The following is a 27413-nucleotide window of genomic DNA, read 5'->3' as shown; positions in this document are numbered from 1 at the left end:
TAATGAAACTAAGTTGAAACAAAAAGGTCACCTTAAAACTCCGAAACATGCCACCCCAACTACAAAAAAGAAATAACATTCAAGCTTACAGTATCCATCGAGGTAGACGGTACAACTAAAACCTTATGAAAAGCTAATAAGGAAAAAAAGCTAATGTCAACCTTAAATATTCTTAGAGCCTGTTTACATAGAGGTGGGGGATCCCAGGTAGGTGTGGTAACATGTGGCGGGTCACTCCACCTATCATGTGAACGTGATCAAATTAAAATGAGAGATTATATGGACAGGCAGGTTACCCCACCTAAGTAGGTTACCTCACCTACCTGGGGTCCCCCGCCTCCATGTAAACAGGCCCTTAGTCTATGAAACTAAATTCTGAAAAACACCTTGGGGGAGTCCTTTACAAAACCATTTATCTTTCTTCCTTTACTAAGGGTTGCCCCGGAAAAATAATACTTTTTAAGGTCAGGAAAAGTGAAAGAAAATTAATTTAGTTGTATTCGAAATCATTCAGCGAGTCAGGAAATATATAGTTTAGGTAACCAACTTAAGGGATTTTAGGAAGATAATGAAACATTTCCATCTATAAAAAATATTCTTTGATCCATTTTGAACATTGATAAAAAGAAGAGAAGAATATTCATAGAAATGAGAATCGGGGAAAAGTCTTTTGTTCCAACGTGTGGCTGTCCATTTAGTTCCTATAAACCTGAGTCTTTCCCAAGTCATTATCAACAGATTAAGCTTTGAAAATGAAGAAATGATCGTCGCAGTGAACGCAATTTATGCAATTGCGTAAAGAAGCCTGAAAAAAATTCAGGACTTCAACGGGGTTTGAACGCGTGACCTCGCGATACCGCTGCGATGCTCTACCACCTGAGCTATGAAGCCACTGACTTTGGGAGCAGGTCAATTGTGGGTCCATATGTTCCTGTGAAAGAAATTTTTTTCAGGCTTCTTTACGCAATTGCATTAATTGCGTTCACTGCGACGATCATTTCTTCATTTTCATTTCATTTCCACAGTTCATATATGATTTATTTCATATATCATTGACACTCATTTATTTCAGGAAAGGAAGCTTTGTTTGTACAATTCAAGTGGGTAAATTGGAAACTTTTAGTAGCCTTAGTACGATAAATTTCTGTAAAACTTGACAAGTATAATCATATGAGTAACTAAAGCACTATCCAGCAGGACCGGCATTTTTTGATAAGGTAAGTACATACTAAAACCATCCCCCAGCAGGACTCGACTTTACTCTCCTTTCTAGCTGCTGTTGACGCTTTAAAACAGGGTGTTGATCCAAACTGTAATTGGTTAGAAAATCTGAACAACTACTGTCTAGTTGCCGTCGTAAGCTCGTTTTAAGATTTTCACAGATTTTGTCGCTCGCTTCCAGATACTGCTTGGCTTGTTTCAAACGTTGCAGCTCAATATTTCTCTTGCACTGTTTTTGAACGGTAGTGGCAAGCATTGGATGATTATCCCCCAAAGCATCGCGACACAATCTCTCTGCATCTTGCAAGGATTTTTCTTGTCCTCTTGGCAGCTTAAGTTTGCTTTCAATATCTGCTTTAATCAGCAACAAATCAGCGTGTACGTCGGGCTTTTTATAGGCACTATACTTGATTATGTTCTCAACTTCGAGAATATCTCTATAGGCTTTCTCGTATTGGCCTGTCAGAAGGTACAGGCGGGCTCTCTCTTTCAGTAAGAATGCACATCGTAGGTGATTGCGACCGAGAGTCTTTTGAACAATTTCGATGCCTTCATTAAGATCATCTTGCATTCCTTCTTCTGCTTCTTTACCGTCGGGTCGGTTGAATTCAATCTTGTCCAATGCAAGTTCAGTTTTTGTTCGAAGAAATACAGCAAACTCCGGGTAGGTCTTCTTCTTTTCGGGAAAACCAAAGTCAACCTGCTTTAGATGTTCTTCAGCCAAGGTGAAAAGTCCAAGCTTTGAGCATTTTTGTACAACTCTCAACGAACATTTCCTAACCTGCAATGTCAAGTAGCAAACCGTTAACCCCAGTTTCCAGCAAGAATATATTTCTATATTTATTGAGAATAATTACACTCTAATAGGTACAGATTCATTAAAACTAACTAAATGGTTAACGTTATCAAGAAAACGAAGAACTCGTGACTGGAAGCTGATGCAGGGAAAGGGAACTTCGGCACATGAAACATAAAAAGACTAGGGATGAAACGAAAAATACCACTTTATTTCAGTAAAGACACGTATATATTTAGCACATACTTCTCTGTGTTCCATCATGTTTCCATACGTTGCCAGCTTATCGCCGTTGTAGATCTCCAGTGCACGGTTTGCTAAATCAGCACTTTTTACGGTTTCGCCAAGGATTAAACAAGCTTTACTGAGCCTTTTGAATGAGTTTGCCTTTTCTATCAGTAAAATGAAAGTAAACAGTTATAATTGCACGAAAGATAGATCATTCATGAATTCATTTCCAAAGAGACTGTGGTGCACCATCAACCTTTTATTTCCAAAATTTCAAAGTGCTTGAGCTCGAAACGCCAGCTTTTCAACCTTATGGACTAGGTAAACTGGCTTAATTAAGTCAGACCAATTAAATATGTAGTTTTGTATTTGCTTTCAAAGACAGACGTACCCACGACTAAAAGCAAGATCTTATTTAAAGGTCTTCTAAACTCGTCCTTGCGTAGTTGAATTCTTTTGTCACATACTAAATTGGACACTGAGCACAATTAACCTCAACGCAGTAAACTGATAGGTAAGAACTGCAATGTACTTCAAAAAAGACAATATACCTGGATGCTCTGAAGGAGAATGATTGTTCATGATTTTTTCCGCCCTTTCCAGTGTTTCCTTTGCTTTCCACACTTGTGCCATTTGCAGATAAACATATCCCAGGTAATTTAGGGTTAGTGCAATTAGTCGATGGTTTTCTCCGTGAAGTTTTCTGTAAATGTCCAGTGCCTTAGTAAGGTTCCCTTCTGCTTCCTTGACACTTCCCTCTTCGCTTTGCGCGTGGCCAAGATTCAGCAGTGCGGTGGCTATTACTGTTAAGTGACAATAAAGCCGTATGTTAAGTCAAGAAAATGAAAAAAATGTAGCCTAGGTTACAATGTGGGTTTTGTCCATTGCTCTCTGGTTTTACTTCGAATACATTGATTTGACCACTGATTCAGTTGTTACTCTGGCTCAAATTGATTGCAATCCAGAGGAATGGAATACGTGCCACAAAAATAAAAGGTAATAATTTTTAATTACATCAGACATTTTACTTTGTGCCGGCCAACAAAACTAATGTTTATACTGCATTTACGGTCATTAAATTTTAAAGGGGTTTCGATACCGCAGTTTTCGGACAACATACCGATAACTTTCATTGGCCTTAAAAGTGATTTTTTCCTTGTCCGATCGCTATGAAATTTTTACCATTGACTGTTTTGAATTAAATTTTGTCAAGCCTAAGGGCCTGTTTACATGGAGGTGGGAGGCCCTAGTTAGGTGAGGTAACATGTGGCGGGTCACCCCACCTATCATGTAAACGCGATCAAATTAAAACGAGACATTATATGGACAGACGGATTACCCCACCTAAGCAGGTTACCTCACCTCCATGTAAAAAGGCAATATTTTACATTCAAAAGATACAATAAAACTGAAATGTACTAGTCATAGAGGTATGTATGGTCTGCATTAATTTACAAAAACTAGCAATACGTCAAAACACTCTTGAGCGTTGTAACGCAGATTTTTGGCCGGTTATTAATAAGTAGGCTATGTTTGCCTTGAAATTTCAAGGTGTTTCAGTGAATCAATCTTAATGATTTCAAGCTTCAGACAGTATCATGGACATCATGAAAATTACTTGATGAGGTTTAAAAAGAATTCTGTAGAGCCGTTCTAGAGATATAAACAAAAGTGCTAAAAATCAGAAATTAGAATAAAGCTGCCCTTAGACAGGTGGTGAGATAACAGCTTAGTTTTCAGAATCGCATAAAAGAAAATACACCAAAATTTCCAAGCGGCGAAATATGATATTTAGCAGCATTCTGACTTACTAAGGATTAATTTGAGTTATTTAGAACTTTTTTATTTAACAATTTGTCACGGCTACTAAAAATACAAGATTTCAAAAGTATTTCACTGGCTTTTTAAAGGAATTCAAACATACAGAATTTTTTACTTCCTACGGAAGATATTGTTTAAACACCACACTTTAAGTTCCTGGTGTTGGATTTTCAGTAGTAGGTCTAGATCACGCAAATTCGGCTTTTATCGATTTCAATTTCTTTGTTTATTGTTGCCATAGTGATATCGATTTTACTTAAGACTACATTTTGAGAAACTTCAATCCTAAATCAGTCACTGGTGAAAAAATTGATAGCGATCAGACAAGGATAAAATGAAAAATATCGGTATGGTCTCCGAAAAGCTGTATCGATTTAAAGATCTCAACAAAACACTGCAAAGAGGAGACTGGCGTTCCTCTACTCGCTTACTTTGCTCTTGTTACGACTGATTTATGGTACGTTCTAGAATTCATCATAATGATTAGATATTATTGGATTCAGTCTGTAAATATGGGAAATTCTGAACAAACCTAGTAACACGTTCCTCCAGAGAGATCTGAAATTAACTGTATAGTTAGGTTCCTTCCCATCAGGCCAGCCACGGTCATGCATAGACGTTAACTCATTCCACCGAATAAAAAGAATCCAGGTAACTGGTGCGCCCTACATCACCCCTTTTTATATTTGAAAATAAATTTCCACGTTTTAATTATTTCGTACGTAGTAGTGATTAAATCTCATTTGTCCCCAGCAGCAGTCCTGAAGCAACCTCTGTTTTAAAACTGCGAGCCAAAAAGTTCAACCTAGTTTACAAAGGCCCACGTTTGTCCTAGGTAGGTATGACAATCGGTCTAAAATCTGATTATGGGCATTCCACCCTGGCTAGTATAGCTACAATGTAGTTATCCAAATCAACAGTCTTTCGCCTCGCTTGTTACTCTCTTGAAACGTAAGTTAATTATCACACTCAGAATTGATGAACACTTACCAGGATCATCTTTATTGCCATGTTTGTTTATGATCGTCTCAGCCTCCTTTGAATAATGCAAACTTTTTTCTGGATTTTCTTTGTAGCGGTAAGTGACACCCACTTTTGATATTATGACAGCTCTGTAAATATCATTGTGTCCAAACATTTTTTCGGCTTTCTCTAACGACGCGATGCTCTCGTCAAGTTTCCCCAAGTTTCTTTGTACTGATGCTAGACGGCTAAGAGTCACACCCATCTGTAAACCGCAATCGGACAAATCTATCACAATATTGCAGTAATTTCATATTTTAAGCACAATACGAAAAAAATGGTGAGGTACTGAAATTTAAATTCTAACACATCTGCCTTTGGGAAGTTAATTTATTTAGGCAAGCAAGGGTTCAACTGAAGGCTAACAAGCATTGACAATAAAACACTATTATAATTGCAATTACCATAAGTGAGTTTTTTCTTTTTGCGGCTACACTACTACGGACTAGCATGTGGATGCGTCCTTTTACGTAAATTTGAAAATGCTAAAACAATCTACAGTCAAACCAGTATCAAGAGGACGCAATATTTTTATATTTTTCTTTACGTCTGCTTAAAGACTGTTAAAGCGAACATTATAATACAGGTTTCACTTTAGTTACCCTTAGCTTGCTTGGAGAATCGACTTTCATGAAAATGTCGAGAGCTTTCTCCAGGTGAGTTTCCGCCTCAACGTATCTATTCAGGCAACGATATGAGGATCCCAATGTACTTAGGCTGTAGCCAAGTTCTTGAGTGAAATCGGGGCCACTTTTCAAATGAATATCAACTGCCCTCTCCGAGAATTCACTGCAAAGTACATATGCTTATCTGTTACAATTCATGAGCAAAAAGTAACTGCTGTTCTATAGTTAACTGAGATGAAAAAAGCCAGAGTGAAATGAGGGACCGCTAAAAGCAAATACTATTTAATTCATTGGGTTTGTATGTGCTTTCTGTGGATACTTAATGACGTTCTTTCCAATAATGAACAAGGATAGACTCAAACTTAATGTTTGACGCTAACAGAACGCAAAGCTAATCTGGGTTTGGGGTTGAACTCTCTCTCTCTCTCTCTCTCCCTCTCTCTCGCAAAAATATATGAAGGATTATACAGAGCGGGGATGATGTTATCCATGCACCGAGGCCGATAACACCCTCCTCGTGAACTGACTGTTCTTTATATTATACGAAAGTCGAATTCAATAATTGTTTTGAAAATACGCAGTAAAAAATATTTAACATTTACATAGCCTTTTCGTGTTTCCCCAGCTCGTTCAAGACATTTGCCAGACTTCTTAAGGTGAAAGCAATTTGAGGGTCGTCTTTCTCCTCGTAATGAAGTTCTTTTAGTTCCAGTGCTTCTTTAAGATACCGCTCCCCTTGCGAAGGGTCTCCAAGATAGCTATAAAAAGAAATAACTCTATGACAATTTGAATGAATAAGCCATTTTCGCACTACCCACCTTGTTCGCACGTCAAAGACAAAAACAAACAGACAAACAAACAGGAAATTAAAAGAGATTTGCAAACCCTAATTCCAATACCACCAGGGGCACCCAAAGTCAGTTTTCGGAAAATATCTGTTCGGAAGACTATTTGAGATTTAGAATTTTCGGAACCTTTGTTGTAAAATTTCTTGCTTGCTTGCCTCTCCTAGAATTTTCGAACATCTAAAAAATGGTACAGTTGCCCATTTTTAACGGATTTTTACCCTAAAAAGGTCACCTAGAATTTTCGGGAGCCTTTATTCTGGCTGAAAATTTTCGAAAAGCCAAGTTTTGAGCCCTATAATTTTCGTATCACTAGACTTTCAGCTAGGAAATCCGAACAGACGAAAAATTTTTGGGGGATAAAAATGTGTTTATATCTACCGTTTAAATACTAAAATACGTTTAACAATGCTATGTTTAAGTGGTCTTGAACTATATTCTCGTTGGGTGCCGCCGATACCACAAAATGTTCCGGCTTCTTAGTAATTATGCCCCTAATTTTGAAAGCAATGAGTTGGTTCTTCAAAATTTGGTATGCCATAATCGCATATTACTTTCTCCGATCGTTTTGCAGAAAAAAGGGGAAATTGTTATTGCTAACAATATGTTCTTTAAGATAAACAAGACAAATATTGCCGAAAGAGACAGTTTTTTCCTTTGGGTATGTTACCATTGCAAGAACTTACGAAACTCCATTTCTATCGAAATAGGGAGCGTCGAACCTCAAAAACTACGCGCTAGGAAATCCAATAGATTTACCTGTTTACGGAGCCTTCCAATTGTTAGTGAAACAATTCGTGTGAGAAGATTAAGATTAGCTGGCCATTGTGCTCGTCACAATGAATCCGCCGAAGACAGTGCTTCAAAAGTGCTGCTTTAGGAACCCCCAACATGGTCACCCAAATCGAGATAGACAAAGAACTACATACATTGACACCATCAAGGCTGACACTGGACTGGACAATACCAAAGAAACAACAGATGCAATGCATGATCAGGTAGTGTGGAAAGGTTTTATTACGGCTGGGGATAATTCCCAGCCTAATTAAGTAAGTTACCTGTTTCCGTACACCTCTCCGAGAAAGTGTCCAGAGCAATCTTCAGATTTTTTCTCTTCCCCTTGTACTTGGAAAATTGCCACAAATACAAAGTAAAACAAAGCAAAAACGGTAAATTTCCTTCCAACTATAAGGCTAGCCCAATCGATTTTGAAACGCAAATTTCCTTCCGAAGATAAGCCCCTCCAAAATAAGCCCCTCAAAAAGGGCCTTTGAAAATATAAGCCCCGGGGCTTATTTTCGCAATTTTACGGTATACAAATAATTCGATACTGGAATAAAATCTATGAGTCAGAAAGGAGAACAAAGGGGCACCAACTAGGCATTAGATAAAGAAAGAAAGAGCACTATTACTTATCTCAACTTATGATTAATAATTATAAGTTTTTTTTTAAAAGTAGAATAGGAAAAGAAAAACATGCAATATTCAATGCGGACTTGGCGTTAGACCAATAACCACGGATAAAACATGACGAAAATGTAAGTTTTTCTGACCATTACTTGGGAACACTTAGGAAACCGTCCACTGACAAACCTTTTGTTTCTGACCGTGCCGAAACAAATTCCAGTTCACCCCCCCCCCGTCCAACTTCAATTATCACTGGTCCCTTACTTCAACATTCGGTTGTCAATCAGAATAACGAACCTCAATCACGAAATTCAATAGACTCGATTACCAGCCGCTGTTCGAGAAAATGAGCCCGCACTCATCCCCCTCTCTTCGGGGAGGATCAAAGACCGGACCCGGAAGACGCCGGAAATGGAGCCTAGAAATTCAAGAGCAGTAGCACTTAGCACCCATGCTCGTTTACGATTCAATTCATGCATGAGCTCGCTCCTAGGAGCCTTCGATTTGCTTTCTGTGCTAGATCAGGCCCGGTGCTAGATTAAACTCCGTTTGATCTTCAATAAGATAAATATGAAAAATGAATATTTGCAGTTAACGCAAACGTAGGTCAGGGTCCATTATAGCAATCTCGAGATGATCTCGACTTATACCGTACCGAGCCCTTGCTTACATTATGCCTTTATGACATCAATTTTATAATTTATTTTATTCGCTTTACATAATCGAATGTTCCTTTTTCGGGATGAAGGTCTCTGGGAAGGTAGCAGTACTGTTTCAGACACCGTGATTCGCATTCATTGAATTTGATGAGGCTCAGAAAGTAGGCGTTGGAACAGGACTTTTGGACACGCAACACCTAAGAGCTTGTAATAAAATTCTCTTTAACGTGCACGTGATACACAGGTGGAGGGGGACAGGGGACGGGGACCCGGGTGAACAGAGGGCGCGAGGGAGACGGGAGTCGGGAGAGGATGGAGCGGGAGGTGGGAGTTACTTTAAAGAGGAGAGTGTGGGAAGCGCGAGAGAAATGCAAAATCAGTAAAATGCTCCCTTCATTCATTAATGCGTTAGAATACTATCAAAAATCGTCCTCCGACAATATCGACAATTTATTTTATACTACGTGTTCGGGCTAAACTTGTAAAATTGTACACCTTTTATTAGTGGTCGTCTTATATGTCGCGCATGAAGAGTTTTTCGGTTTAACGTTCAATACGCGTGACATATGTAAGTGTTTTGTGAGTTGTCATAAGTCTCAAAGGCCAGTGAGCAAAGGAAGGAAGCACGGTGCTTTGAAGTTTGGCATAATGGAGTTCAATTCAGTCTATCACCAAATATCATTTTAGAGGGTCTTAGTATGTTTCGATGCGGAAGGGAAAATCAGTGCATAGACTCATTCTTTGGAGTGCGGACTCCTCGGCACATGGAAGTCTTTTAGATAAACAGTTTGTAAGAACTTCAATCCTCCCGATTTAGGTAAACCAGGCATGCTAAAAAGTAGACTGAATGGAAGGAATAATGGAACATAAAAGAGATGTATCACAATGCTATGTTTAAGTGGTTTTGAACTATATTCTCGTTGGGTGCCCCTGATAAATTTTAACTGCAACGTGGGCAATCGCATGTCCTACTTCTTCACGAGCCTATGTCCGACGGGCTCGATCCTGACTTCTCGGCCTAATTTATCGCATAATCCTTACCAATGTCTTGCTGTGTGACATGCTGTCTAGTTATACGTATCAATTAACGAAATTAAGACAGCCCAAAGAACTAATTAAAAGGCTGTCTGAAACGATGGCTGAAACGTCAACAAGTCAAACGTCATGTAACTAAGTTAACAGATCTATAACGAGTTACTCTAGAACAAATTATGAAGAGAAAACAACAAAACAAAACAAATGAAAGGTCTGCAAATGGTATGCCCAGAGGGTTCATGATTATTAGACAAAGGAGACAAAGGCACAGGAGAGCAGGGTACGAGAAGCGGAAGGCTCTGACTCCGCAAAGGAAGACACGTCATTTATATTTACAAGAACAAACATAACCCTTTACCAATTTTTCGTTATAACTTGAAGCGCAAATGTAGTTTATGACGGACACTGAGTCTGTTAGCTCTGCAAAAGCGCTTTTTATTTTTCTCATCAAGACATCACACACTACTATTTACCATACAGATTTACATGTCCGCACTGTGAAAGGCTGAGAGGGGTCAATTTGTTCACGTCTGTTGCTGCTGAAATTATGGCGACTTACTCATATTTTTATACAAAACACGCTTTCTCCAAACTGCTGCCAAAAGTGACAATTTTTTTTGAAGTATTTGCTTTCAACACGCCAATCATTCCCATACTCAAACACTTGAGTAATTGAGCCCACGGGATTTTCCCCAGGGACTTCACCTGGTGGAAAGTTAAATATTCAGTGAATTTTACCGTCTGCAGAACTGAACAGTTTATTCGACGTCTAGGTACAGATGCCGCCCGCAGATGACAGTGATCGGTAACTAATAGTCAGGACGTAAGTTGAAATTTCGTTGATTTTGTTACTGTAGAGACAGACGGCACATCTATTCGAGATCGCTGATCTGTAATTATACAATTGCTTTGAATTATATGATTGCGTATCATTTAGCAGAACGCGGGCAGACGTCGTAAAAGACCCCTGACAATGTCTCTAAACGGACTCCTTCTTGTCCCCTGCCTTTCTCAGTCATTATCTTTGAGTCCCTAAAGGAGAAGGTCATCTCTCTCTAGCTCTCTCTAAGACGTGGTAAGCCCGACGCAAAGCGCTAGCCGCGACGGTGTTCTTCTTCAGACAGAGAGAGAGCGCGAGTCGACTGATGAATTTTCAGAAAACGACTGCTCCAACGAATTACTCTATACTGCATGGCACACTGAATGCATTCCTTTCAGTACAGTTTTCTGTCATTTCTAAAACCTAGGTCCTTGAAAGCCGCGGGAAAATAACATCATCAAACTTCTTACTTATAACGGAAAATGCCTCATGTTCTCTTACGGAAATCTAAAGCATAATATTTGGGGAACCCGGAACTGCATTTTACCGTATCCATGGAGACCTTTCACCCACGGCAAGGAAGAAAATGAAAATACGCTCGTATGCTTAAGATTTTGATAAATTTGTGTCTTTTTCGCCTAGCCCCGTGAATTAAATACTATAAACTTCAACTAAGAATTCACTAATCGTACGATATCTATTTAGGGTGAACCATTCTGATTAACATTATGTTATGCAATCGGTTACAAGGAATCAAATTCGTCGTGTGGCTTTTGGTGTGAGTGTGAATAAGCCTGAGTATAAATAAGCTGTTCCCCGTTAGTGAACCCCACTTAAAACATGGTAGAAGCGGGCGCATTTTCAAGATAATTTCAGTCCATCGAATAAACGGGATTAGAAGAGGCCACAATGCCTTACATGTAAGTAAAAGCGACTCATCTGCGAGCACGATCGCAGATGGCTTCGCAAACAACACCGCCCCCAGTAAGGAATGTCACGCAGACTATCACCAATGGAAGACCTACAACAACCATGGCGCAACTACGCGTTTGTGGCAAACCTTTCGGCACAGACCGAAGATGACAAGTGCAGTTTATTCACTGCCTTGCAATTGCGTTTTTACAGTGGGCTTTCGTTCGAAACCGACCGAAGCAAACGGAAGCAGGCAATAATAATCTGTCTAGTAAAGTAATGGAGAAACTAGTCAAAAAGGCTACTGGGGAGATGAATGAGATCTATGAAAGGTTTCTTCTCAGTGGCAGGAATTGATTGTTGCGTATGAAGTTGCCGGTTCAGGTGTACTCTGCGAATGCGGCCCGCGACAAGAGACGACCCGGCAGGGATACTCGACCAATATTTGGGTATAGGTGAGCCGCTGAGGAATTGAAACCCCGATCCTGTTTAAGACGAAGACAAAACAAAAAGGTTTGTTGCTAGAAAAGTAGCAACAAATGGGGATGCCAGAGGCGACAAAGTTTGCTCTCGGCGACTGTTTTGTCTGGGAACTAAAACATTATTGTTTTCTGTTGAAACTGAAGTCTAGCGAGTGACCTCTCAAAACCTCCTGAACAGTCTTGGCCGTATTAAATCGAAATTAAATCGAGTGGGTTTGCATGAAGGTGTAATTCGAGCTGATGTTTAATTAATAGGAAGGGGGGAGACTTACAGAAGACAGTGAGAGAGGCCCCGCATCAGACGCGTCGAAATCTAATAGAGTTACTAATATATAGATTTAGCCAGGGCTAAAAGCGAAGCTCTGGTTAATAATACGTGTAAACAAAAAAAAATTATATCGTGTAATGCTAAGCGGGGACGACAATGAAAATGGCTTCAAGACTAATAGATCTAATTAGCAAAAAAAAAACAAACTGCACGTGTAGCACACTTTTAACTCTAACGGCTACCGCTGAAATTGGGCCTGATACAAACTCAATTTAGGGGTCTTAGTTTTCGTAATTTCGAAAACAAAGACCCCTCTTAGTTTTCGTTATTACGAAAACTAAGACCCGCTACAAAACCAATGCGTAAAAATCAAAATCAAAATCAATTTTATTTAAGCTCGATAGCGTGAGGAGTGGTTGCCCAATCTCCCGAGCCAGGGGCTCATGTATTAAACGCTCGAGCATTCCGGATCGAATTGGAATTTAGAAATGGTGGTTTTTGCGGAGAGGGGAAAACTGGAGTACCCGGAGAAAAACCTCTCGGAGCAGAGAAGAGAACCAACAACAAACTCAACCCATATATGACGTCGAGTCCGCGAATCGAACCCGGGCCACATTGGTGGAAGGCGAGTGCTCTCACCACTGCGCCATCCTTGCTCCCCAAAATATAAAATATATATGAAGTCGAATTACGACCGTTCAAAGACTATAATATAATCCGTAAAACAACTAAAAGCTATCATTCGCGTGCTGACAATCCGCTCCAAGTTCTAAAAATTTGCAGACATATCAGTTTTGAGGCTTGAAAAAGAGGATGAAAAGCCATAGACTACCTGTGTATAATTGTACACTAAAACTATGCCCCATCCCGCTGATTGGTGAATAATTTTGGTTGTTTATCCATAAAAATTGTAAAATTGGCTTTCCACGTGCTGGATATGGATTTTTGCCTTCGTGTCTCTGCGACAGTGATTGCGTTACCTAAAAATCACAGCGTTCTGTTTTGATTGTTTATTTCATTTTTTCTAAAATTAAAACGCAACACTTTCGAGATGATGCCTTGCTAATATAGGAAATTTATTCATTCATTTTTTATTTAATAAGTGATTTTTGCCAGTATCCCTCACGGACCATTTCTCCTTGCCCTATCGTACTGCTCAACTACCCCTACATTGTAACTTTTCATCTGGTTTCCGGTGATCTCCGGGATGGCAACGATAAAAATAATAAACTCTTGAAACTAAACGTAATGTAGCATATACTTTTTTCTCGCCTTTTTTAAGAAAGTATTTTTCTGGCTATGGCCTGGCCAGAAAAGGAAAAAAACATACGTATTTTTGTGTGATGTTTATTAACCAATAACACCTTTGACCACTTGACGATCGGAAGCGACTGTATTCAGGATAAAAACACCATCAGGGTCGCACCAACATGTCAGCCGGCAACGAAGGCAAAAATCCACCTCCAGAGGAAAGCCAATTTTACGAGTTTAAGGATAAACAACTAAAATTATTGACCAATTGGCGGGGTAAGGCATATTTTCAGTGTACAATTATACACAATTTGGATAATGACCGACATTTCAAAAGAGAGACCATGAGAGACTACCTTCACCTCAGAATCTTGGGCGCGCTGCCTATAAGCTCTGAGAGAGAGGGTAGCCCCATGATAAATTTGGCCTATTTCAAAAACAAATGACACAACAAAAACAACCTACAATAATAATTTGGATAATGACCGACATTTAAAAAGAGAGACTACCTTCGCCTCAGAATCTTGGGCGCGCCGCTTGCAAGTTCTGAGGGAGCGGGAAGCCCCGTAATTGACCATAATTTGGCCTATTTCAAAAACAAAGACTATACAAAAATAACCTACAATATTTGTAAAAAACAAGTAACAATACGAAGATAACCTGTGATAATAATTTTTGGATTATGATTGACATTTTAAGGAGACTGAATTGACTGATATAGAGACCATATCTGTCTGTGACGTTGATTATACAGATCGCCCAAGCGAACACCTAGATGTTGAAGTGGAGGAATTTCTCGAGTAAACCAGCGACATGGGCTCCTGCCGACTAAGAGAATTTTGGCGGGATTTCGACTGTGCTTGGCGGGCTTTTTGGAGAGTGATTTGTCACTGCTGGAGGCAGATCGACACTTACATCGGCTTATGCCAGAGAAAAAAGACTTGAATCCTTCGCCGTTTTATCAGAAAGGTCGTTCATTAATTCAGATGATCGGTCTTGCTGTTATTCAAGGAGATGTGAAGTAGAGCTCGAGCTCTCGCATCCGTTTACACCGGTTCCCGGGGGGGGGGGGAGGGGGGACTCCGCATATGAAAGGACTGGGGATGCTCGTCGGAAATTTTGAATTAAACCCCTAAAGGAGACCGATCTGGGCATGGCCCAAGATTTTTTTGACCCCTAAAGGAGACCATGTTAAAACACGGACAAATGAAAAATACAGTGACTTTTAATGATGGCAAAGACATTATATTGTCATCGAATACTTTTACCCATAAGAAGTTTTTAAAAGCATCGTCATAAATCTTCAGTTCATCATATTCGCTTATTGCATCTTTGGCACAAGAATCAGATAATAAGTTGTGAATATTTTTAGTCGTGATCTGAGTCGTGATCAAATAATCGTTTTGTGTCAGCAACCAAGTTTCGTATTACACTCTTGTAAAACAATGGACAGAGACATCTTCTCTAATTATTGATGTTATAGAAAACTTGGATTATATGAATGGAGTAAATAAAACGATTTAAAAATATACATATCAAATAATATATTTTTTCGCGTGCAACTGTAAAATATGATAGCGTTTTGCCCAGAACACCCTGAGTGAGACCAAAATCCGAAATTTACACTTCCAAGCGAGACGACGACCATTCCCATAACTTTCATATGCGGAGTCCCCCCCGGGCACCTGTGACTATAAAAGCTGCATTGTTGACGGCCTTTCTCAAACTTTCAAATAGAGAAGGTTTAATAATTTCTTTGGTCAGGGTCTTTTCCACGCAGAGTTCCTGCCAAACCGTAGAAAGCTGAGAGTGTATTACGCCAAATCGCCGTTTTTGCTTGCTTCGAAGGTCAGCAATGTTGACGCGGAATACTACTCTTGAAAAAAGTTAAATAAGCCATTGGAGCACTATTTTCTTAAAAGAGAGCACTTAAAAAAAAACACTGAAAGCCTATCAAACCTATTTGAATCCAAATGCGGCGAGAAAACTGTAGTTATCAATTGCAAAGCCGCGAAGATGGACTTCCAAATTTTCAATCGACCGTGAAATGAAGTCATACCCAAATAATCTCGTCTCCTTGAGATGTCTGGTTCGTTTAACCAGTACAAAGTACAAAGTTCCTTGACAGGCAATGTGTTCGAATTCAGCGCTCTCTAAGACCTCTCTAGGTGTCTGGAGGAATGCTTAAAACCAAGAGCCATAATGGCTCTTGTTAAAACTAAGGGACGGACCATTAGAAAAGTTATGAGGGGTGAGGGGGATTTTTGAGCAGCAGGAATTTCTTTTCGTCATCAAATTCCTTGTATGAGTTTTTTTAGGCCGAAGCATGAATATTTTTCAGGGTTAATTGGGGTGCATGAATTTTTTTCATTTAATTTTCGCTAGCGCGCATATATATTTTTTGTACTTCGCGCCCCCCCCGATAAGTTTTCTATTGGTCCGTCCCTAATTAAAAAAGTAACGCTTGTCTGTTATTGGAAACACAGGCGGCCCAAACTCACTTTACGAGGGAAGGGTGTAATGTAATTTACATAACATAGGTGACCACAGGTAGCCCAAGCTCGAAATATGAGCATCGGCGAGCATCGGCATTGTTGCGTAACATTCAAAATAAAGGATTTGTATGGGAAAAAAAACCTATCGTTTCTGTAACCTACGAAAATGAAAGGATTTCAATGAAAAACAGCTTACCTTACTTAAAATGTGTGTTACGTCTCTCCTGTGTGGTCCACGGGCCGATTTATGGCCGTTTTATGGGTTTTTATGTAAACGGTTTTCTCTCTATATAAAGGTTTTATCGGCCCGTGGACCACACAGGAAAGACGTAACTCACATTTTAAGTAAGGTAAGCTGTTTTTCATTGAAATCCTTTCATTTTCGAAGGTTACAGAAACGATAGGTTTTTTTCCCATACAAATCCTTTATTTTGAATGTTACGCAACAATGCCGATGCTTGCCGATGCTCATATTTCGAGCTTGGGCTACCTGTGGTTACAGGCGACCGTTGAAAATACAAGAGACTTTGTATGAGAAATATATTACTGAGATCTGCGAACGCTAAATAACGCTAAACCTTACTTTTTCTTAAATGAAATGAATACAAAAGACTTACCTGCAATGTATTCCACTGCGTTTCGGTGTCTGTTTGTCGTTTTACTGATTTTTTTGGCTTTATTGCGTAACCGCTGTTACTCCGTTCATAGAACGAAGTGAAGGCTGGTCACTTCGATCCGTCGGGGTCGTGGACCAGTCGCAACAAGAATGCCGTTTTTTTCGCCGAAATTCAAATCCACTGCGAACTTTTCAGCTCCAGCCCAAGAGGGAAACCTCTTCTTCCTCTCTGGAAGATCAGCTCGAAAAAAGATCCATAATTTCCCCATCAAATCGAGCCATTTGTGCCGGACTTCGAGAGACGTCTGGCTTTCGTCCAGTGCCTGTGACCACTGTCGTGCTTACCAACTCATTTGCATTATGACAATTGGCATTTACACGACGGGTGCAAGCACTCGCTTTTTCACAGTGCAAGAGCCTAGTTGACGTGTCATTTCCGTCCTGGCACCCAAAAAATTTTTTCGGCCCTTGGGGCCTCAGTTTGCTCTAAAATTAAGCCGGCGGGGAAACCTCCAGGGCCCTTCTCCTGGATCTGCCACTGCTTCGGGTATTTACATGACTTTTTACTTTTCATTTTCAGTACACTTCGGTGAGCCATGCGCATGCGCGGAGGTATTTCAGACGTCAAGGAACTGGTGAAGACGGCTCATGCCTTTTGGAATTTCGGTAAAGAAATTTTTGGCACAAATATTCTGGGCAAAGATCCTCCATCATTGATTCCACCATGTGCTGGACATTTTTCACGAACGGAAGATGCAGAAATGAGAAAGAAGCTCAAAACTCTTTGCCAAGGAGGAAAGAGCTCCAGTGTTGTGAAGACTCTCTTATTACAAGGACCATCCGGACACGGAAAAAATCATTCAGCTTCAAATCTGATGACCACAATTTACACAACGCGAATAACAGATTCTTTCCGATCACGAGCTGATCAGGGTAAACCAAAATTGTTCCTAAAAAAACCCACGATAAGATGGACTCTGAATGCGACCAATAAACGGACGTTGTTTGAAAGTTACAGAAGTCTTGCTGAAGCAATTGGGTTGATCGAGGAAGCCACTGATGCTTATATGGAACTCCCACTTCACAACAGGACATCGGAGGGGAGGCTATATCAAATGCACCTCCGCAATCTTTGTAAGAAAAACGCCTATGATGAAGCTCTTGAACAGATATACGTAAAAGTTATGAGGGAGCTCGGACGGAAAGACTCGTGGGTCCTTTACATCAAAGGATCCACCGCGGAAAAGGTGGCTTCTCTTAGGAGATTTTGGCCTCAACCGGGTGATAACAGGTTTGGAAATGGTCTGGTCATAATGACTACTGGTGATGGCAACTCCAAACATCTGTTTCGAGATGAGGATGACTCTGTACTACAGAAAGTGTACATTGGAAAAATGACAGACGAAGATTCAGTTCAATTTCTTCAAAGAAAAACGGGCATAACAGCAACTGGAGGTGACACAACGAATGCTGAAGACATAGCCGTTAAAATGCTTAAGTGCAGTCCTCAAGACATAGCAAAGTGAGTAAAAGAATGATCAAAGAACATTTTACTGTAGCGCCAGGGCTGGAAGTAACGCACGTCATTTACATCATCCACGTTGCTATCTCCCACGTAATGACTACACTAAAAGAATACCGAAGAATGCGATTGGCAAAATTACACGTCGGGAGTTTTCTTCCGCCAACCCTGTTAGGTGACCATAAAAAGAAATTTTAAATTATGGAAAATGATTAAAGAATGATGAAACAAAGTTTTCAATGGCACTAGAACCTCCAACAAAGCACTTTCTTTACCAACATTTTTGTCTGCCGTGCAATGCCTACAAAAATAATTGGTGAAGTTACTAAACTGAGTGTCTTTCGTCAGCCCAGGTGTAGCAGCCAAAATCATATATGAATTAAAGGACCGAGTTTACCCATTTTATCTTTGAGCCCCTTGTATTACTTGTTTAAAAGTTTATGAAAGATACAACGTTAATTGTAGTACTCATTAATTTTTTTTCCTCGTTTACAAACAGCCATCTCATTTTTGAAAGTCTTTTTTCCATTGCTGCCTTTGGCTGTAAAGAGTACAAAGGGTGAGGCTAAGTCGTTTTACTGTTTTCTATTCTTGACTTAAGATTTGGAGCATTTGTGAAAAACCACAAGGAAAAAACCAATGAGAAGCTAACATTCAAAGATTTACCCAATACAAAAACAGAATCGCCTTATGAGTGCATGCTGCTTCTGGAAATGAAACGCAAAAATGAGGAAAAGGTACTGTGGTAACAATCGAACCAGAAACTCATAAGTTTCTGATCGACCTTGATGATGATGATCTGTGAGTTTTGTGGTATCGTGTTTTAAGACAGCCTTTTAATGGTTTTAAGTCCGTTTTTAGTCAGTGTTACTGAATAAGAGATGGTGTCCGCTGATCACAGCATTTTCCATCTCTTCTTTGCGAGGACTGAAATTGTTGTGATCATTGGTACCCTACGAATAGAGGTTTCTTTCTCGAGCTGGCGTTTTCGAGTAGTAAAACAAACCAACTGCGCGACTGACAAGCCACGCGAACAACTTTACAAAAGCTTATGGCCATGCCAGAAAGAAACCTCTGCTCGCAGGGTAGAACATCGGAGAAATAAAAACGTAAATCGAATACAATAGGAACGTTATGGATGTGTTAACATGATTATTGGGTGACCATGAAAATGAAGGTATTTCGGTCATTTCTTCATCTTCCTCCCTAAAGTCTAGAACAGTCTGGCGCAAGTTTACCAAAGTTTACAAAAGGTTTCAAACAACGTCAACAACTTCAACGGCACCTTACTCTAGTAAACTAACAAAGTCCAAGAGAAGTATGTGTTATATAGCTGCCAATGTTGTGGAAGCTATTTTGGAAAGCAAGTTGAATTCAGTATCACAGGACAGCTTTAGCGTGGAGAATTCTCATACTCAGACGGGAGTCGAGTTTCTCCATGGTTCTTTTTAACTACCCGAGAAGTCCCTAACAACACCAGGGGGGTCCATTTTTTGTATTGCCTATATTCTGGGAAAAGTGTTTAAGTTTTTCTATTTGGAGTGGGAGAGTACATTTTTCGTTGTCGTTATTCAAAACCTAAACACCAACCACTCGTTGCTATAATTAGCTCTCCATAAATAACTGGAATACAAGTGGTGGAAGCTCAAGAGCAAGAAAGTCGGAGGTCATGCAGCCGAGGATCAGAATCAAATCCGAAATTCCAGTTGGTAAATAATCCTTCCCGGATCAGTCCACACTAAGTTTTACAGTTGTGATTGATTAATACAGTCTCTCATTTATTAGTGAAGAATAATTAGGGGAGGGGAGAGGGGAAATAATAGAGAGGGAGGGGGGGGGGGCTTATTAACTTAATTCACCCGAAAAGAGGGGGCTTATTAGAGTCAGGGGACTTATTTGAGAGGAGGGGTTAATAGAAGATTTATTGAGTTTTCCTCAATACATTTAAAATAATTTTTTTCCTATAAACCGCGGACTGTTTTTTTTCCATACCCGACTGTCGGTTTCCAGAGAAACGACGTGAACTATTGGTGGACCGAATCTTGAATGATGTATTTAGACAAAGTGTGGCACAAGTAACAGGTCAACGTACGGTGTTTCTATCGGTGAAAAAACAATAATGTGCCAAACAGGGGTAAAAAAAAATGAACCATTTGTAAGCTGAAAAGGCTGACATACTACAGGCTTGTTAGGTCAATTTATAAGCGATTGAAGTGCTTCAGTCAATGAACCCATAAAGGTGAAAAAGAATTTTACAACTTGCTTGGGAGTATCAGGCACGGGATAATACGACTTTTCGTGGGCGTACTTAATACCTCAGTGCAGCCCACTTCGTTCGTAGTTCTTTCAAGCGATTGTTTCAATATGGTTCCAATGTCCCGGGCGTAGTTCAAAGCACTGAATGGCGTGTTTGAAGTGACTGAAGTGAGAACTTCCACCTGCGTTGACAGAAGAGTTAAAAGCTCAACTTTGGTCAACGAACAAAAGATTTATAAAACTGATATTTTTTATCAGCCTGTTCATTCCGCTGCGTAACAGGAGAGAATCCTGGGTTTTCTTGTCAACTGTAATCTTATATGGACCATTTGTGTCTCTTGACAATGTGAAGCGCTTCTTCACACTAGCTTTTCGTAGTACCTCGCTACAGACTTTCTCGACGTCCGCGAGCTTTTGCGTTCCTTAATCAGCCAAGGATTTTAAGAAATGAAACTGTCTCAACCACACCGGGCTTAAGAGCCAATGTCTGTAATTTTCGAGAATCGGTTGACAGTCGTGAATTTTTGAATTTCTTCATATTTTGCCCACATAATCTCTATAGTACACTTATTTCAAAAATCGCATTAAAACTTGTAACGGCTTTTTATTTTTTCCTGAATCGGGCAAAGTTTGCAAAACGCCAAATCGGCGCTCTTTCGAGTATGAAATTAGCGAAAATTAAGCATTTTCTTCGTGCTTGTACATAAAAACGGGATGACATCTCTAAATGAAATCAAGTCACAAGGAAAACACAGACTTGTACTTTATAATTCTGCAATTATCTTTAGATAAGCTGTTTAAATGTGACTGTGTTGGCCGCAAGAAGAAACACGATTTCGGCTCTTTTCAAAAATGGCAAATTTGACCTAACTTCACCATCGAGAAAAACAACTGATACATGGAATTTCAACATGAAACAAACACTATTTTAAAGCATATTCTTTTCTGTTTCTTGTGTTAAAAAAATTTTGGCGGCATTACAAAAGTGCGTCGCTGAGACACCGAAACGTGCAGCGTAGTTTCGCACGTTGGAACGCTGAAAACCAGCTAGCCGCGAATGTAGGCACAAAAATGTTTTTGCTAACTTAGCTTCTTTTACAAGGGGCACATTACGGGAAGCTCTAAAAATCTTTTGAAAAACGCTTTTCAATTTGATGGTTATAAAAAAGGACTAAGTAGATTAACAAAGCATTTAATTGCACGCAAGTAGCTGAAAAAGACAACGCTGTTAAGTTCTCATGGAGTGTAAATATTAACTTCGAGTTTCTGCACCTAAAATAAAGCCGCTAGAAAAATCTTCCGTCGTTTAGTCTCAGACTAAACGCCGTGATGCGTGATGAAAGCCCGTGTGTAATTTGAGTCTGGTCACGCAACTGCACAGACAAGGATAAATCATCGCACGAGTGTACAATTAACACTGTTTTTTTTTTTAGTTTTATATTTTATATTCCCAAAACATGTGGAACTAAACTTGATTTTAGGATGTCACCAGCCGAAACTCAAATAGAGAAAGAAAACAAATAGAGTAAGCCGAGTCTGCAAAACTTTTCACACTAGTTTTTTTTATTTGCACTTAGCCTTCTGCGCCTTTGCTTGTAATAAACTAATCTTAACCCCGCGTAGCGTATAGACTTCTTTATCGATCACCTCAGTATGAATTGAGGGATTTAGGTACACACGTACGCCATATGCAACATAAGGGTAGAGCAGGGAAATGGAAACGAGTAAAACTGTTTAAAGAAAATTGGCTAATGCTCCGCAAAAGAACATTCCTGAAAAACCACAAATCGAAAATGGACAATGGACACATTTGATGAGCGAAATACAAGTATTTAACATGTTTAAATTACTGAAAGTAGTATTGCTTTGCTCCTCTGCAGCAAGGGCATCTTCTGGCGAGACCTCAACCTGCTGTTGACGAATTGTACTGATCCCTCGCCCCCCGAACAGAGGCCCTTAAAGGCCAGTCTACACAGTATGGGGTAGACCAGAATGTACGTACTGCTAGCTCCCGCCTGAAAAAAGGTGTAGTCACCTGGCTCTATCCGGCACTTGTTCGCAGGCTAGAAAATAAACCAATTCACCGACAAATTCTTTTTCATAACGTCAAAATCCGTCGCGAAAATGAAAAAAATGCTTTAAAGCGCCTCAGCCATTTTACTTACTATCTTTTAACCAAATACGTTGCGGAGAAAAGAGATAAAAGGCTGAAAACAGCCTTTCATTTCGATTTAAAATTTCAGATGGAGAATGCCCTTTTCCTAGGTCTGCACCTGCAGTGACTTGTGTGCTAAAACTCCTTCGTGGTGGTATCTCTCAGGCAAAAACGACCGCCTAGCGGCGAGGAGCGAGGAGAGAAGTCCGTGGCCATTTTCGAAAAGAAAAAGAAGTGTAAAGGCAGCACCTAAGAAAACGTCTGCGTATATAATATTCTTCAGGCCGCACAGAGTCATCAATTAATGTGCCTTTACGGACCCCTTTTGAATGAGCAGCCAGCATGGCCAGTAGGCTGTTCTGAAACGGTACAACGTGCATCGTTCTCCGCCACCCGGAACCAAACATTTAGCGGTGGTGAGGAAAAACTTTTGATTTTATGCGCCAATTTTGTGCATCAAACAAAGTCTGTTAGCTCTAAATGTAGTGATAAAGACATGAAGTTTTGTATGTGTAGAGAACCCAATGCCAACCAACCCACCCATCTCCTCCTCCTTTCCTAAAGTAGACTTTTCATGACGTTAACATAATCACCTGAGACCTCTTGTAAAGTTCACTAAAATGACAGCAAGCACCTTCGTATCCTGTTCACAGACACTCTACTTTTTCATTTGAGATCGTCGATCTATTTTCTCTTTGGAGATCGTCGATTTTACGTATGAAAATAAAAGCCGCGGGGGATTTATTGACCAGTAGAGCAAGGGGCTCTCTCTCGCGCGCTCGCTTCGCTCGCGTGCTCGTCTATTTTCGAAACGAAAGAGGAGTGTAAAAGCTACACATTCGTCGCTCAGAAAACGTCTGCGTATATCATTTTCAGTTCAGGCCATACGCAGTCATCAATCAATGTGCCTTTATGGACCCCTCTATGAGCAGCCAGTAGGTTGATCTAGGACGGTACCACGTGATTTCTTGCACCGCTACCCGGAACCAAACATTTAGAGGTGGTGAGGAAAACTCTTATTTTCATGCGCCAATTTTGTGGATCAAACAAAGATCACCTAACGTAAATGCAGAAAACCTTACTTTTATCATCAGCATGGTAGGGTCGATGTTTGGTTATTGCCCTACATACTCACGTGACTAACAAGTCGGGAGCATATATACCAAGTGACTCACTACATCTTTTCTATGATCCCAATACGTTCAACATTACTGGGGCCACAGGCGTCACAAACCAAGTTTGAATATTTGCGAGATGCTATACGAACATACAACAAAAACTTGCACCCTAAAACACTTATACCAGGAATTTCTTTTTCGGCGCGTTAGGGAAAGTTCATTTAATATGACAAGGGGGGGGGGGGGGGGGGGGGGATGAAGATATTGAAACTCGAAGCTTGAAATTTTAGCAGCCCCCCTCGCTAGCGGTTCAATTTTTTAGGGGCCCCCTCCTTGGTAGTCGAAAAAATTTCAGAGCCCCCCCCCCCCTCCTCCTTCAATTCCTTTGCTCCCCTGAAAAAAGATCGCTAGACTGTATTAAATATATTTACCGTTATTGTCTTCAATGGTTTATACTATGACAAACTTGAGATACAGTTGTGATACAATTTTCTAAAGCATTTTTGGGATGAACAAGAGTGTAATAATTACTGAGACTACATTTGTTATATCTGTAAGCCACGTGATATAGCTGAGTTGCACAGGTCATTAAATTGTTGAGTTGAAAACCATCCGATCTGTATGATGATGTCATGTGTTGGTTTTGAAGTATACAAATTTTCGGAGCCCCCCCTCCTAGCGCAACAATTTTTTCAGAGCCCCCCCTTCGGGTGTCTAAAAATTTTCGGAGCCCCCCCTCAATATCTTCCCCCCCCCCCCCCTTGTCATATTAAATTAACTTTCCCTTACGCGTCACGCACTTCCAGAATGTCATCTTCCCTCGTGTTGACAGATTGAAAACATATACAAACTTAACTTCGATTCTGCCGTGATGCAGAATTTAGTTAGCGGTACTGTGACCCCGTCTAGCATTTAAATTCAGGTAAGTAAATAACTTTTCTGATATTAAGGTTTCAATACGATTAAAACTATAGCAAGCGAGGATTTCGACAATATTCTCCTCTACTAACTGTGATTTGAACTGCGTATTCGTCTCTTCATTATGGTTTATCGCAAAAATCAGTTGAAAGGAATCATGTTAAACCGAACAGAAACGCCGAAATATAATCTGAAACCGTTACAACTCTGACTAGGGTTTAAATGTCGAAGTAACTTAGGTTTGCGAAGGATTAATATTCCAAGCGTTGAAACTTGCTTGTTGCACGCGCTTTCCTGGTGTCAAAATACCCTTCAGGTTTTGGTCTCTCGACGGTGTGCATTTGGAATGCCGCCAGAAATATTTTAACACAAACAACAGCAAAGGATATGCTTCAATACAGTTCTTGTTTCATACTGAAATTCTATGTACCAACTGGGTTTTTACGATTGTGAAGTTAGGTCAAATTTGCCATTTTTGAAAAGTGCCGAAACCGTGATTCTTCTTGCGGCCGGTACAGTCACATTTAAACGGTTTATTTAAAGTTAACTGCTGAATTGTAGAGTAAAAATGTGTGTCTGTGTTATGACTTGATTTCACGTAGAGATATTATTCCGTTTTTATGTACGAGCGCGAAGAAAATGCTCAATTTTCGCTAATTTCATACTCGAAAGAGCGCCGATTTAGAGTTTTTCAAACTTTGCCTGATTCCTGAAAAAATAAAAAGCTATTACAAGTTTTAACGTGATTTTTGAAATTAGTGTACTATAGAGATTATTTGAGCAAAATATGAAGAAATTCAAAAATTCACGACTGTCAACCGATTCTCGAAAATTACAGACATTGGCTCTTAATAATTCCAACTGCAACTTCATTTACCACGTTACAAAAATATTATAAACTTATCGTAAGTTCAAATTCCATGTAATCATGATGTAATTGAACGAAAGATACTGATTTCTCTGTAGTCCAGTCGAATTGTGGTTTAACATCAAACTAATTGCAACAATATTTTTTTTTCAACGCCATGTAATTGTTAGACGGCTACTCAAGAACATACTAAAAATCCGCCAAAATCAGTTCGGTGCAACAAGAAGCTTCGCGGCCAAAAAAGGTTCGCTCCGCTCGCCAAGAGGTCGACTTTGTAGCTGAAGTCTAGAAAAAAATTGGCAACAAAGATTGTCAACTTTCACCACATGAAACCCAGTTTCAGCGAAGTCACAAATGCAAACCAAAGACTGGATAATCATTTTTTTTTCTTAAGAATCTTAGATACAACACTGCTAATGTATTTTGTGTAATTTTGTCTTAAAGAACGCCAACTAAATGTAGAAACGTCCGGGTCAGTGCTTCGTCTTGACGGCTTTGCATAGGTTACCCAATCATGCGTCTGTCATCACATTCTGTTTTCCATGCTTGATATATATTTTTATGATGGTATTTAAAAGGGAAATTATTACAAAATCTGTGTTAACATGGTTAAAAAATAATAATAATAATAATTGGTATTTTTTGCTCACTAGCAGAAATGCATTATGTATTTTAGTATTTTTAATTGCTAGTATTTCAGATATATAATCTAACTGTTCAGAATCAGTCAGCTATTAAATTTGCATCCACGGTAGAGGATACCCCGGGGATACGTGCGACTAAATGTGTGGAACGGACGATGGATTTGTATGAGTACAAACAGCTTTAAAAAAACGCTGTGGCTATATGGCCGGTAACCGGTCAAGGTGTTAAAAATACTAAATGACCGACAGTCCCGTATTCTCGGTGAATTTCTCAAAATCGAAAGATTGTAGCTAATCTAAACTATCATATGTCGATTAAACGATTAAGACAAGTCTCGACAAGTCAAGCGATCATGAAGTGCCTTATAGAGTCTCAAGTCTAGTGTTTGGTTTGCGCTGGGCTCAGAAGACGAAACCATGTTTTGTGACACTTAGAACTTTTTTCAGCTCGACTGCCGGTCAAGGTTTTCAAAACACTAAATGGCCGGCAGTCCTATATTCAGCACATTTCGCTGTACTTTTCTTAATCGACATATCATAGTTTGGTTTAGCTGGATTATTTCGATTTGTGAAATTTATGGAGAATATGGGACTCAGTGCCGGTCATTTAGAGCCAGTTTGGAAACCTTGACCGGTAGTCGAGCTGAAAAAAGTTCTAAGTGTCACGAACCATAGTTTTGTCTTCTGAGCCCAGCGTGAACCAAACGCTATTCTTGAGATCTATAAAGTATTTCAGGATCGCTTGACTTTTCTTACTGGACATATGATAGCTTGGTTAAGCTACTATTTTTTCGATTTGTGAAATTTACTGAAAAGACAGGACTACCGATCATTTAGTACTTTCAAACGCTGTGGCTATATGACCGGCAGTCTGGTATTTTCATTAAATTCGACTTACCTAAGAAATAAATAAATTCGACTTATCTACTTATCGACTTATCTAAGAATCTTATCTAAGAATCCCTAACAATCCAAACTATCATATGTCGATTAAGAAAAGTCAAGCGATCCTGAAATGCTTTACAGATCTCAAGTCCAGCGTTTGATTTACGCTGGGCTCAGAAAACGAAACCATGTTTAATGACTCTAGGAGCTTTTCTCAGCTTCTTTCCTCTTTCCTCTTTCCGCTTTCCGCTTTCCTCTTTCCTCTTTCCTCTTTCCTCTTTCCTCTTTCCTCTTTCCTCTTTTCTCTTTCCTCTTTCCGCCTTCCGCCTTCCTCTTTCCTTTTTCCTCTTTCCTTTTCCCCCTTTCCCCTTTCTTCTTTCCTCTTTCCTCTTTCCTCTTTCCTCTTTCCTCTTTCCTCTTTCCTCTTTCCTCCTTCCTCCTTCCTCTTTCCGCTTTCCTCTTTCCTCTTTCTCGACTTATCTAGGAAAGATCGAAACGACTCTGCTAGCAGGGTAGACTGCCGGTCATTTAGTGTTTTAACA

General features: G+C 39.8%; 3 protein-coding genes across 4 annotated transcripts in view; 2 read left to right on the top strand and 1 right to left on the bottom strand.

Annotated features, from left to right (window-relative positions):
* Positions 1–27413, top strand: part of LOC140928627 (small ribosomal subunit protein eS24-like) — a 391602-nt gene that overhangs the window by 106254 nt on the left and 257935 nt on the right. The gene's annotated exons all lie outside the window — the stretch shown is intronic.
* Positions 1101–7256, bottom strand: LOC140928581 (uncharacterized). The gene is made up of 7 exons (XM_073378353.1): positions 7231–7256; positions 6318–6473; positions 5692–5878; positions 5057–5294; positions 2797–3048; positions 2264–2409; positions 1101–2002 (listed from the first exon to the last, which is right to left on the bottom strand). The coding sequence occupies exons 1-7, from the start codon at positions 7254–7256 to the stop codon at positions 1229–1231; spliced, it is 1779 nt and encodes a 592-aa protein (XP_073234454.1). The 3' UTR covers positions 1101–1228.
* On the top strand, positions 9761–19479 carry LOC140928566 (uncharacterized). The gene is made up of 4 exons (XM_073378334.1): positions 9761–10484; positions 17086–18027; positions 18629–18764; positions 19240–19479. The coding sequence occupies exons 2-4, from the start codon at positions 17102–17104 to the stop codon at positions 19477–19479; spliced, it is 1302 nt and encodes a 433-aa protein (XP_073234435.1). The 5' UTR covers positions 9761–10484; positions 17086–17101.

The sequence above is a fragment of the Porites lutea genome, chromosome 2 (genome assembly GCF_958299795.1).
Source record: "Porites lutea chromosome 2, jaPorLute2.1, whole genome shotgun sequence".
NCBI classification, from domain to species: domain Eukaryota; kingdom Metazoa; phylum Cnidaria; class Anthozoa; order Scleractinia; family Poritidae; genus Porites; species Porites lutea.
This window is presented reverse-complemented; position numbering and strand designations above follow the sequence as displayed.

Coding starts and splice junctions, on each gene's coding strand:
- LOC140928581 (XM_073378353.1), bottom strand. CDS start 7,256: ATGGAGTTTCGTAAGTTCTTGCAATG. Junction 5,879..6,317: donor GGGAAACACGAAAAGGCTAT/GTAAATGTTAAA, acceptor TGTACTTTGCAG/TGAATTCTCGGAGAGGGCAG. Junction 3,049..5,056: donor TGGCAATAAAGATGATCCTG/GTAAGTGTTCAT, acceptor GTCACTTAACAG/TAATAGCCACCGCACTGCTG.
- LOC140928566 (XM_073378334.1), top strand. CDS start 17,102: ATGCGCATGCGCGGAGGTATTTCAGACGTCAAGGAACTGGTGAAGACG. Junction 18,028..18,628: donor AGTCCTCAAGACATAGCAAA/GTGAGTAAAAGA, acceptor TCTTGACTTAAG/ATTTGGAGCATTTGTGAAAA. Junction 18,765..19,239: donor AACGCAAAAATGAGGAAAAG/GTACTGTGGTAA, acceptor TCCTCCCTAAAG/TCTAGAACAGTCTGGCGCAA.